Source organism: Hyla sarda, chromosome 5 (assembly GCF_029499605.1).
Source record: "Hyla sarda isolate aHylSar1 chromosome 5, aHylSar1.hap1, whole genome shotgun sequence".
Lineage (NCBI taxonomy): Eukaryota > Metazoa > Chordata > Amphibia > Anura > Hylidae > Hyla > Hyla sarda.
Genome location: NC_079193.1, coordinates 240,645,502 through 240,659,240, shown reverse-complemented (window position 1 = coordinate 240,659,240; position 13,739 = coordinate 240,645,502). Strand labels below are relative to the sequence as shown.

Below are 13,739 nucleotides of genomic sequence, written 5' to 3'. Positions count from 1 at the left end.
GAGTCCTGAAAGTGACCCGGTGACAGAGTGGTGCGGTGGGTGGCAGTACCAGTACACAGTGATGAAGGTGGGTGAAAAAAGGAGAACTTGGCATCAGATGTGTGGCATCAGGCGGGTGGCAGGATCAGAATTGTAGCTGAGGCAGGTAGGCAGAAGAAAATGGTCTCTTTAGTAAAAGTGTTAGTGTGCACAAGTTAGTATTGAGGATATGAATTACATAAAAATTAACTTTTAATAATATGCTTAAGATAAAATATATAGACCCAATTTATTTATTTTTTAAATCAAACAAAAGGAAAGGTGAGCAAAAAACACCATTTGCCACCTACACCACCAAGTATTGATGTGATGTAAAGACCTCTTAAAGGTGGAAGGGAACAACGTATGGTCCATTGTAACTGGTGGGGATAAAAACTTCCCCTGTAAGGCCCTACTCTTGCATTATTTATTCCCTTCTTGGCAAGTGTTACTCGCTCTAAAAAGGGCAACCCCACACAGGAACTCTCCCTATTTCCACCTACAAACACTGCCATTTTCCAAGGTTTTTTGGTGGAAATAGGGATTAGCTCCTGTGTGGGGCCTCCCTTTCAAAGACGAGTAACACTTTCCTCAAAAGGGTGGAATGGAACAACATATTGTCCATTGTAGTAGGTGGGGGTAAAAACTTCCCCTGTAAGGCCCTATTCATTCCCTTCTTGGCAAGTGTTACTCACCATAAAAAGGGTGGCTCCACACAGAAAACTCTCTCCATTTCCACCTAAAAACCCAGGGAAATGGCAGTGTTTGTAGGGGGAAATAGGGAGACGTTTCTGTGTGGGGCTGCCCTTTTTAGGGCGAGTAACACTTGCCAAGAAGGGGATTAATAATGTAAGAGTAGGATCTTACAGAGGAAGTTTGTACTCCAACCGGTTTCAATGGACCATACGTCGTTCCCCTCCACCTTTTATTGTTGTCTTGCATCACAAACATTTTGGGTACATATATTTTATCCTAAGAATATTATTAATAGTTATGTTTTACGTAATGCATATCCTCACTACTTGTGGTCTGATGCGGAGGAATGTCTGTAACTGGGGAGCAGCGCCTTAAATATGTTTAGCACTATCCATATTTGTGAAGTGTTGGTGTGGCACCATGGGTAATGTATTCTGATATATCCGGCATTGGTGGGTGGAAATCCTGGCTGATCCATGTCTGATTCATCTTCACAAAGGCCAGTCTCTCCCCATTTTTCGTGGACAGACAAGTTTTTTGTGGGGGCACTATTCAAGTTGCGGCCATAAATCAAGTGCGGCTGCCCAAAAGTCCAACGGATCTTCAAGGTGTGTTGGTATGGTCATGTCAAGGAATGCAATTGCCTGCTGGTTCAGGTCCTGCTCCAGGTCTACTTGCTGTTGATGAGTTGCTTCACTATGCGGTTGAAGAAAGCTACTCATCAGCAACTGTAGACTCAGGCTGCTGCTGATGGAGCTGGTACTGCTCCTGCCACACCACATATCCCCATCAGCCATGGCAGTGGAAGGCAAGCGCAGAGGGCCCCCCGGGTCAGACCTGCTAGAGGTTGGATGATGGTGCAGATAGGGTTCGGCCAACGTACTACGTTGGATGTCTCTGTAGTAGGTCAGTTTGTCCTCCTTCTCAGTGAGTGTGAAAAAGGTCCCCATTTTGTGCCGGTAGTGAGGGTCCAACAAAGTGGAAAACCAGAAGTCATCCCGTTGCCGAATGGTGACAACTCGGTGGTCACTACGGAAGCAAGTGAGCATGCATTGTGCCATTTGTGCAAGTGACACATAGGGACTTCCTGCCTCCATCTCCACTGCATATTGCCACGGTGTGTCTGGGTCCTCTGTCTCGCCATCCTTAGAACCCTCTAGCTGCTCCTGCTCCTCCTCTCCTGTCAGATGACTAGAAAAACTGCCCATCTTGTGAAACCTAAACTGTGCTCCAATGTGCCACTCCCCCTCCTCCTTCAGTTCAGCCCCCACAGGGCTCAGGTGACCGTGAGATGTAGGTGCCACATCTCCAGTGCCCTGACCAGCCATTGTTTGTTGTAGTAGTTGAAGCAGTGGAATGACGTTGTTCATCCTGTAATCCTGATGAATTACTAATATTGTGGCTTCCACAAAGGGCCTGAGCAAACGGCAGGTGTATGAGCTTCCACTGGTTGGCATTGAAGTTATACAGGGGAGTCCCGTATCCGCTTGTATCATCAAGAAATCGGTGATGGTCTTTCTCTGTTCGTATAGTCAGTCAAACATATGGAGCGTGAAATTCCAAAATGTGGAAATGCCGCAAATCAGAATATATTGGAGGATACCGTTCTGACGCTGCAGCTCAAGGAGGGTGTGCTTTTCGGTGTACGAGTGGCTGAAGTCCTTGCAAAATTTCCATCCCATTGTTAGGATGTCTTGCAGATGGGGGAACACTTCAGGAATCGCTTGACAACCAGATTGAACACATGTGCCATGCAGGGCGCATGTCTCAGGCTTCCTTGTTGCAGCGCAGACAAGATGTTCTTCCCGAAGTCGGTCAGAACGGTTCCCATTTCCTTTTTCGTTGAGTGAGCCATGATTCGATTTCTTGATGAATTACATTTAGCATTTCCTCCCCTGTGTGATTCTTTTTGCCAAAGCAAACCATGTGACACCGCTGTGCGCTGCACACATGTTATGCTAGAGGGGCACCGAGACATGTCCGTGCAGTGGAGGCTGAGGTGACGGTGGAGGATAAGGAGGTGGAGTCGCACACTGTCACAGGACCAACGACCTGAGAGCATGGAGGCGGAAGCGGCATGACCTTTTCAAGTTGCTGTTGTGGCTGTGCAGGAACCACATTCACCCAGTGGACTGTAATGGACATGTATTGTCCCTGACCGTAGTTACAACTCCACATGTCGGCGCTGCCGTGCACTTTGGTACACACCGACATCATCGAGTTGTGTCTGTACGTCACTGATGTCCTTCTCAGGTTCCTCAACAGTGTCTGCACCAGGAGCCAATGCTTGCAACACCACTTCCCACGCCACTCTTTTCATCGCTACTTGCCCGCCTAGCAGAGGAAGCGGCGGATGTCTCCTCCACTTCTTGGTTGGGCAGTAGCCACTGACTATCCTCTAGCAGATCGTCCTCACTAACTAGTGGAGCTGAACCCACAGCATAGGACAGAGGCAATGGGAGGACAGGGAATGCTCCCGGGCCATCAACTGAGGGTTGTGTCTGATGAACCCACCAACTGTTGACTGGGGTGTCAGGTGAAGTGGATGACCATGTTAACCAATCAATGGCAGCAGATGGGTTTCTGGTCGAGACACGACAGTTAGCTGATATCGGGAGCTCAGGCATCTCGCTGTGACTCCTGCTGCCTCTCGTCCCTAGTCTGTTGAGACCTCTGCCTGGTGAATTTAGGCCTCTGCCACTCCCGGCACTTCTCTGCTTGACATACTTAGTGTGCATATGAGGGGAGTACAATACACTCCACTACGCTTAACCCCTTAACGACGCAGGACGTTTATTTACGTCCTGCGCCGGCTCCCGCGATATGAAGCGGGATCGCGCCGCGATCCCGCATCATATCGCGTCGGTCCCGGCGCTAATCAACGGCCGGGACCCGCGGCTAATACCACACATCGCCGATCGCGGCGATGTGCGGTATTAACCCTTTAGAAGCGGCGGTCAAAGCTGACCGCCGCTTCTAAAGTGAAAGTGAAAGTGACCCGGCTGCTCAGTCGGGCTGTTCGGGACCGCCGCGGTGAAATCTTACCTGCCTCCCCGGTGTCCGATCGACGAATGACTGCTCCGTGCCTGAGATCCAGGCAGGAGCAGTCAAGCGCCGATAATGCTGATCACAGGCGTGTTAATGCACGCCAGTGATCAGCATTAGAGATCAGTGTGTGCAGTGTTATAGGTCCCTATGGGACCTATAACACTGCAAAAAAAATGTAAAAAAAAAGTGTTAATAAAGGTTATTTAACCCCTTCCCTAATAAAAGTTTGAATCACCCCCCTTTTCCCATAAAAAAAATAAAACAGTGTAAAAAAAATAAAAAATAAACATATGTGGTATCGCCGCGTGCGTAAATGTCCGAACTATAAAAATATATCATTAATTAAGCCGTACGGTCAATGGCGTACGCGCAAAAAAATTCCAAAGTCCAAAAAAGCGTATTTTGGTCACTTTTTATATCATTAAAAAATGAATAAAAAGTGATCAAAAAGTCCGATCAAAACAAAAATCATACCGATAAAAACTTCAGATCACGGCGCAAAAAATGAGTCCTCATACAACCCCATACGTGGAAAAATAAAAAAGTTATAGGGGTCGGAAGATGACATTTTTAAACGTATAAATTTTCCTGCATGTAGTTATGATTTTTTCCAGAAGTGCGACAAAATCAAACCTATATAAGTAGGGTATCATTTTAACCGTATGGACCTACAGAATAAAGATAAGGTGTAATTTTTACCGAAATATGCACTGCGTAGAAACGAAAGCCCCCAAAAGTTACAAAATGGCGTTTTTTTTTTGATTTTGTCGCACAATGATTTTTTTTTCCGTTTCGCCGTGCATTTTTGGGTAAAATGACTAATGTCACTGCAAAGTAGAATTGGCGACGCAAAAAATAAGCCATAATATGGATTTTTAGGTGGAAAATTGAAAGGGTTATGATTTTTAAAAGGTAAGGAGGAAAAAACGAAAGTGCAAAAACGGAAAAACCCTGAGTCCTTAAGGGGTTAAAACAGTATTTGTCTGCAACACCAGCAGGTGTATATTTTTGCCTGGCCTTTCACAGTTTCTAGGTCCTTAAGACTTTAGCAGGAACAAAATGGTACACCACTTAGATGTACATATGTGGTATGCACTTATGAGGTGAGAACAATGCACTCCAGTACTCTTAAAACAGAATTTGTCTACAACACCAGCAGGTGTGTACTTTTGCCTGGCCTTTTAAAGTATCTAGGCCCTTAAGACTTTAACAGAAACATTATAGTACACCACTTAGATGTACGTACAGGCTAAACTTAATAGAGGACAATATGCTTTTAGTGCTCTGCTCACCCTCCCTGGCTGGTTACTGTTAGCTTTTCAGTTGTACACACCAGTGCTGCAGCACATAGTCACTGTGTACTGCACACAAAACTTCATTATCTCTCTCAATCTCACTCCTTTACCTATCAGTGCTTCTAGGCTGGATTTGGGCTTGAGGTGAATCGCTGCTGTTAAGAAGCTTTTCTGTGCAACACATTGCTCTCTGTCCCTCTCTGCAATAGAACGCTAATGTAAGTGGGCAGTGAATTGCTGCTGTAAAAAAGCTTTTCTGTGCATCACACACTGCTGTCTGTCCCTCTCGCTCTCTGCAATAAAGGGCTGAAGTGACTGGCCGCAAGATGGCTGCTGATTATATACTGCTGTGACATCACAGGGGTGGCTGGCTGCTGATAGGCTGCATACTGCATGGCATTCAGGGTCATCGTACCGACCCTTGTTCCCGTCTTCCCAGGATTCCTTGCCCTACATCCTCACATGTGGATCTGCCATTTTAGATGCCCTGGAGCCTGGACAGCACTAAATTGAGTATATATATATATGTGTGTAAAGGGAAACCAGTGTAATACGGGGAATGGGAGGACTATACAGTACCCAGAAAGATTATCAAAATTAGGGTTATTTAGTTTAGAAAAAAAGAAGGCTTAGGGGAGACCTAATACCTAAGTATAAACATATAAGGGTCATTACAAAGATCTCTCCCATGATCTACTGATACCCAGGACTGTATCTATAACAAGAGGGCAACCTCTGCGTTTTGAGGAAAGAAGGTTTCTACACCAGTACATGTGTTTTTTTTTTTTACTGTAAAAGCAGTGAGTGAAATTCTGTCCTGGAGGAGGTGGTCATGGTGAACTCTGTAAAAGAGTTGAAAAGGGTCTGGATGCATTTTTGGCGAATAATAACATCACTGGTCATGTATACTAGATTTATAGGGACAGAACGTTGATCCAGGGATTTATTCAGATTTTTTTTTTTTAACCTGATTAAAGCTGCTAGAAAGCAGCAAAAGGTCTGCTTGAACTGTAATTTTAACAACTTTGTCATCCTAGGGCTAGTTTATGAACGTTAAAATCCGTGACAGTTGCACATTAAGGAAAGATCGTCCCGGGTGTCACACCCATTGCGATCCTCCTGTATAATGTATAGATGCGGCGGCCGCTCTTCTATGGTCCCCTGCACTGACGTATATATACACCTATTCATATTTCCCACAGAGAGTTGTGATTGGCTGGAACCATCTGGCCAATCACAGCTCTCTGCTTCTTTTGCTGTATATATGCAGTATACCTATTATTCATATTTCCCGCAAAGAGTTGTGATTGGCTGGAACCATCCGGCCAATCACAGCTCTCTGTGAGAAATATGAATCTGTGATGTGAAGAACTTCACATCACAGAACATTGCAGGATCGTGCAGAAGAGCAGCCGTCCGCCCGCATCTATACATTAAATAGGAGGATTGCAACGGGTGTCAGTCCCTGGGGCGATCTGTCTATTAGTACAGGTACTACTACTCCCATCATGGAAAAGTCATTTCCATGCTGGGTGTAGTAGTACTACCTAAAAAATTTATTTAAAAATGTATTTAAAAAAAAAAAGGGGGAAAAAGTTAAAAACACACTATATTATATCGATTTGCTGTAAATGTATTCTTATCGAATACATTTTTTTCAAAAAATTCTGCGAATCAGCCGAATCAAATTTTTCAAAAATTCACTCATCTCTAGTCACAGTCCTTGCAAGACATGGGCCAAATTAATAAATCTGGTCAAAAAAATACCCCTTCAGATAAAATCCAAATAGGTAAAAAAAAAAACTGAAAATTGTTAAAGTATTGAACGTATGAATTGTACTAAATATTACTTTTTATTAAATATATAATTATATTTTTATTAATGTAACTTGGGTATAATTGGTCTTTACAATTTGTAGTGGGTGGGATCAGCAGATAACACACAATTCTTCTGGAATAGATTCAGACATTATAAGTAATGTAATAGTTACTTTGTGTTGAACACTTTTTCAGCTATGAATGCCTTTGTTACCTAGGCATGAAGTGCACTTGAACTTAAGTTTCTTGAACTGGTTCATCTTCCTAATTAAGAAACAACTAATTCATTCTTATTATCCTGATATAAACATTGTCTTATTTCAAACCTGTCCCATGCCCTTCCCCTAAAACACTTAGCCAATGATATTTAAGGCTACTGTATGCCTTTTTGTAGTTGTGTTCTATATAAGACATTCAGACCAATCCTTTCCACTCACACACTCTTCATAGACATCTATATTACTCGATAACTGAAAATAGCACACACATTATAATTATTCCATATAAAGCATCTAACATGAAGACTCTCTCATTAGTATTGTCACCTTGCATAGCTCAAAGTTTAAAGCACAAAGTAAGGTTCCTCACACAGTCTGAAAGCATTGCCCTGACAAAAGGAAGACCATTACCTTTCTCCTCTCTCCCAGGTCCTGTAGATTTGCCTGGTATTGGAAGCCTGTTAAATGTAATTTGGAATGGAGGACTACAAAATCAACATGAAATTATGGTATGTTTATTGTATGAGGAATACATGATCAGTATTATAAGGTTTGTTACATGCTTAACTTGTCTCATTATTTTTTATGCTTTGACATTTGTGTTTTTTTCTGATTTAGTATAAATACCATCAAAAATTTGGAGGGATTTTTAAGATGAATCTTGGATTTTTTAAGTCAGTACAAATTGGAGACCCAGCTCTCCTGGAATCATTTCTAAGACATGAATGCATTCATCCCAAAAGGATGGAGATCAAACCATGGAAAATGTATAGAGAACACAGAGGAGAAGCTTATGGTCTCCTTACACTGTGAGTTTATTTATATATTTGTTTATTGATTGATTGAATTATTTGTTAACTAACTAAACATCTTTTGTAATAAAATCTTCCATATTCCAACCATATTCCATATAATGAATAATATACTTAATATATTCCACTTACTGTTTCATTCCCAGGTTTGCCTTTTACAAATTCTTTAAAGTAATACTTCATTTTAGAGGTTTATTGTTATTGATTTTGGATTATTTTTACAATTAGTTAAATTTTAATCAAGGAAAATATACTTAATATATTTCACGTACTATAGTTTGTGATTACTTCCCGTGGTTGCCTTTTGTAGATTCTTTAAAGTAATATTTCATTTTAGAGGATTATTATTGTTGTTGTTTTTTGATTTATTTTAGCTATACTTTGAAACTTAAAGGGGTATTCCAGGAAAAAAAAATAAACATTTTTTTTTATATATCAACTGGCTCTAGAAAGTTAAACAGATTTGTAAATTACTTCTATTAAAAAATCTTAATCCTTCCAAGTTATCAGCTGCTGAAGTTGAGTTGTTCTTTTCTTTCTGACAACTTTGCTCTCTGCTGACACCTCTGCTTGTCTCAAGAACTGTCCGAAGCATTAGAGGTTTGCTATGGGGATTTGCTCCTACTCTGTGCAGTTCCTGAGACAAGCAGAGGTGTCAGCAGAGTGCATTGTTTTCAGAAAGAAAATAACAACTCAACATCAGCAGCTGATAACTACTGGAAGGATTAATATGTTTTAATAGAAGCAATTTACAAATCTGTTTAACTTTCTGGAGCCAGTTGATATAAAAATATGCAAAATTAGACTATTTTCTGTGTACTGTCCATGCTGCTGCAAAGGGAATATTTTTTTCTGTAATAAATAGAGAAAAACATATTTTAGACATGATATAGGTCTTTTTCCATTAATACTATAACATGATATACATGTTTTAGTTTGTACTTAATATTTAACATTGGCATACCTACTGTATGTATATATTATATACAACAAATCACACAAACATAGACCAAAATTAATTTTTATTGAGCAGTGTACCGTGCATTTAAATTTCATAAAAAATATCAGACAAAAACCATATACTCCCACAAAGCCACAGACATAGAATAAAGACTTGGTGGGTCCCTGCTATAAAAGAGTAACAAATAGTACTTACCTATTAATCATTCATGTTACAAGCAATGCCCACTAACCCAAAATTATTTTGCTTACATATGCATATTTTCTGCAAAATAAACCAATAATCACTTTTACACTGTACTATAGAATGTGATTAATTCTCCTGCAGCATCACAACAGGGGGAAAAGAAGCATTACCCAATTCCTTTTGAAATCAAAGGGCTGTCTGTATAATACCTTTACTTCACTAGTCACTCTTGTGCTCTCTCCCTTTTAACTAATAGATGAGAGCCCTGGATAGAGGACTTCCCTCTCTTAGCATAGAGTCCTCTAATAAGTCAATTGAAAACAGATTTTGGAAAACAGGCACATCTTTTATCTTTAGAATCGAACAAAACATCTCTTCGGTAACCTAACACATGGAATGCAATTCTGACAGGTTCATCCAGTTCAGTTTATTTTCCTCCAATGTTTATTCAGAGGATGCCAAGAACCCCATGAGGGAAAAGCCTTATTTTTTTTTAAGTTCTCCTCAACTTCAAATATGGCAGTCTGAATAAATTCTTAGCTTGACCACTCATCCTAGAAAGTCTAGTACCTATATTTAAAAATACTGCTACACAAAAGAAAAGCAGCGGGGACACTTTTAAACTGTTTTAGTGAATTTACTGGGACAACTTCCGCAGAGATCGCCACAGTCTCACTGCTCTTACTATGAAGAAACCCCTTCTATATGGGTGTAGAAACAATATATAAAGGATGCTCCTTTGTTATAGATGTAGCACTGGGTAAAAAACTGATCATGGGAAACAAAGTTAACCTTTAAAATAGTTAGACATAGTTATTAGTTCATACTATACACAATATTTTCCTAATCTAAATAAATCTAATTTTCATGATCTTTCTGGGTACTATAACGCACCCTTTTGATTTATTATTTGCTTGCTCCCCTTAGAACCATTCAAGCTCACCTATGTCTTTGTTGTGTGCTATCTCTCTTATGTTCAGAAGGTCTGTGTGTTACAGATATCCCTTTTTAATGGGTACTATGTAAATGGTAGTTTTTATTTATAGTTATGCTGAAAGGGAAGTAAACGCTTGCAGGTTCCCTTCAACATTTTAGATAATAACTGGGGGTTCCAACAATGGGACATGCTGTGATCAGCTTATTTTATGGGGTCCATCCTAACAAAAAGGATTCTTATTGCAGCCTACTTATTTAAATGGACCTGTTATTACATTTATGCTTTTCCTGTAGGGCTGGAGCAGGGTCACAAAAATAGTGAGGGCAGGTCTAGTAGCCTAATGTGAAAGGGAAAGCAGGACAATAAGGCTAACTTTAAATAAAGCCAGTTGTTTATTAGTACTTGGTCCAAAACAATGGGAATCAAATCACAATTTGTAGTCTTGGAATATGTGGACCTATAAAGGAGCAACTTGACTTTAGTACTCATAGTCCTGGAAACATTCTTCACCAGAGGGAGCTATAATCATGGATGCCAGTTGGCAACAAGCATATTGTCCTGAGCTTAGTCATGTAGTTTCCCTAATGCTCTGCAATGCCCATCTGCGAGATACAGGCAACTGTGGGGTATACTTTTCAGCTATCCTGATAATTATGCGTGGCCTAAAGCCCAACAGGTCCTAGAACACTGCAAGGAACTTGTACATCTTTTCTTGCATGCCAACAATGAGTTTCTTTCATTCACTGACATTCATGACACGGTATAGGTCACTCTTGGTGAGGAATATAGAAAACTTTGAATCAGGATTGTGTTCCTTGGATAATTATGGTATCTGTTGGGCTTTTTTTCCCCATGAGACTCAGGGTCTCACTAACTACATTACACTGTGCTGTACAATACTGACACCTTCTACTCCCTAAATAGAAAAAAAACTCCCTTAGATAGGAGATTGCAGAAAGAACAAGGTCTCCAACCTTCTAGGGCCCTCCCAGCATTGATGTCTAACTGGTGCACACTTCCCCTTTGCAAACGATTTTTAACCCTGACTCCTCACTAAGGAGGGTAGCACTTTTTAAGCTAGAACTACGGTTAAACAGTTAACATTCTGAATTCATATTAAATATTTTTTCATCCACAGCGAAGGTGAAGAGTGGTTGAACATGAGAAGAATAGCACAAGAAAAGTTGATGAAAATCAAGGAGGTAGCGAAAATGGATGTGAAAATTAATGAGGTGATTTGACCATTTTCTACAACTAAATACTCATAATTGCAAACTGCATAGCTCAATATGTAAATTGCATTGCATAACATCTAGATATTTACTGTACATTGGATCTCATTTAGTATGATCAAAATCCCAACTAATGTGTTTGTAACGTGAATGCACTCCAAAGGGAAGAGAAGAAAAAATACCTGGTTCTGATGGTGTTGATAAATAGTAGGTTCTATTTAGCACGCCTTTACAACAAATGCATTTTGGGACACATGTCCCTTTTTCAATGTGATCAAGGCTGGCAGCATAGTACACAATGAGTATCCCTTTCAAAGCCCATACCGGAATCATCATCAGGTGGTCTTGTGAGGTGTTGCTTGTCACGATGCCGGCTGGCAGGAGGTGGATCCTCTGTGCCAGAGAGGGATGGCGAGGACCGTGCTAGTGGACCGGTTCTAAGACACTACTGGTTTTCACCAGAGCCCGCCGCAAAGCGGGATGGTCTTGCTGCGGCGGTAGTGACCAGGTCGTATCCACTAGCAACGGCTCACCTCTCTGGCTGCTGAAGATAGGCGAGGTACAAGGGAATAGGCAGAAGCAAAGTCGGACGTAGCAGAAGGTCGGGGGCAGGCGGCAAGGTTCGTAGTCAGGGGAGATAGCAGTAGTTCTGGTACACAGGGTATAAACACACAAAACGCTTTCACTAGGCACAAGGGCAACAAGATCCGGCAAGGAAGTGCATAGGAGGAGGTTAGATATAGTCAAGGACCAGGTGGGAGCCAATTAAGCTAATTGGGCCAGGCACCAATCATTGGTGCACTGGCCCTTTAAGTCTCAGGGAGCTGGCGCGCGCGCGCCCTAGAGAGCGGAGCCGCGCGCGCCAGCACATGACAGCAGGGGACGGGAACGGGTAAGTGACCTGGGATGCGATTCGCGAGCGGGCGCGTCCCGCTGTGCGAATCGCATCCCCAACGGCCATGACAGAGCAGCGCTCCCGGTCAGCAGGACTGACCGGGGAGCTGCAGGGAGAAAGACGCCGTGAGCGCTCCGGGGAGGAGCGGGGACCCGGAGCGCTAGGCGTAACAGTACCCCCCCCCTTAGGTCTCCCCTTCTCTTTATCGGGTAACTGCCTCCCCTGGGATGAGGACACCGGGAAAGGATGGAGGGATTCCTCAACGGCAGGCAGAACCGCAGGAGTGGGAATGGGGAGAGAGGGCAGAGGGCGAGACCTGGCACGGGGCAGTGTGACACCAGGACGAGGGCCATGAGGGGACACAGAAGCTTGCCTGATGGAACTGGGAGGGGGGGAGGGGCATTTCCTGTGGCAGGCAGAGTCCTTAATGACCTTAGGGGGACCGGATACTGAGGGAACCACAGAGTCACGGCAAGGATTACTGGGAACCGGTCTTAGACAGTCCTTGGAACAGGAGGGCCCCCAACTCTTGATCTCCCCAGTGGACCAATCCAGGGTTGGGGAATGAAGTTGAAGCCAGGGAAGTCCAAGGAGAATTTCCGAGGTGCAATTGGGGAGGACCAAAAGTTCAATCCTCTCGTGATAAGATCCGATGCTCATTAGAAGGGGCTCCGTGCGGAAGCGTATGGTACAATCCAACCTGGCTCCGTTGACCGCGGAAACGTGGAGTGGCTTGACAAGACGGGTCACCGGAATGCGGAATTTATTCACTAAGGATTCCCGAATAAAATTCCCAGAAGCTCCAGAGTCCAGGCAGGCCACGGCTGAGAGGGGAGAGCTGGCTGAAGTGGAAATCCGAACAGGTACCGTGAGACGTGGAGAAGCCGACTTGGCATCAAGAGACGCCACACCCACGAGAGCTGGGTGCGAGCGTGCGTTTCCCAGACGTGGAGGACGGATTGGGCAATCCACCAAAAAATGTTCAGTACTGGCACAGTATAGACAAAGATTCTCTTCCTTACGGCGATTCCTCTCTTCCAGGGTCAGGCGAGACCGATCCACTTGCATGGCCTCCTCGGCGGGAGGCCTAGGCGCAGATTGCAGTGGAGACTGTGGGAGAGGTGTCCAGAGATCTAAGTCTTTTTCCTGGCGGAGCTCTTGATGCCTCTCAGAAAAACGCATGTCAATGCGAGTGGCTAGATGAATGAGTTCATGCAGGTTAGCAGGAGTCTCTCGTGCGGCCAGAACATCTTTAATGTTGCTGGATAGGCCTTTTTTAAAGGTCGCGCAGAGAGCCTCATTATTCCAGGATAGTTCAGAAGCAAGAGTACGGAATTGTATGGCGTACTCGCCAACGGAGGAATTACCCTGGACCAGGTTCAGCAGGGCAGTCTCAGCAGAAGAGGCTCGGGCAGGTTCCTCAAAGACGCTTCGAATTTCCGAGAAGAAGGAGTGTACAGAGGCAGTGACGGGGTCATCGCGGTCCCAGAGCGGTGTGGCCCATGACAGGGCTTTTCCAGACAGAAGGCTGACTACGAAAGCCACCTTAGACCTTTCAGTAGGAAACTGATCCGACATCATCTCCAAGTGCAAGGAACATTGCGAAAGAAAGCCACGGCAAAA

The 13,739-nt window shown here is 43.2% G+C and overlaps 1 protein-coding gene across 2 annotated transcripts in view; it reads left to right on the top strand.

Annotated features, from left to right (window-relative positions):
• Positions 1–7,345: 7,345 nt before the first annotated feature.
• The window catches only part of LOC130273902 (1,25-dihydroxyvitamin D(3) 24-hydroxylase, mitochondrial-like), a 33,119-nt gene continuing 26,725 nt past the window's right edge, over positions 7,346–13,739 (top strand). For both annotated transcript variants that reach the window (XM_056521400.1, XM_056521399.1), the window contains exons 1-3: positions 7,346–7,602; positions 7,712–7,902; positions 11,128–11,221. In XM_056521400.1, coding sequence (XP_056377375.1) covers positions 7,393–7,602; positions 7,712–7,902; positions 11,128–11,221 — 495 coding nt within the window. In that variant the 5' untranslated portion in view covers positions 7,346–7,392. The remainder of the gene's footprint in view (positions 7,603–7,711; positions 7,903–11,127; positions 11,222–13,739) is intronic.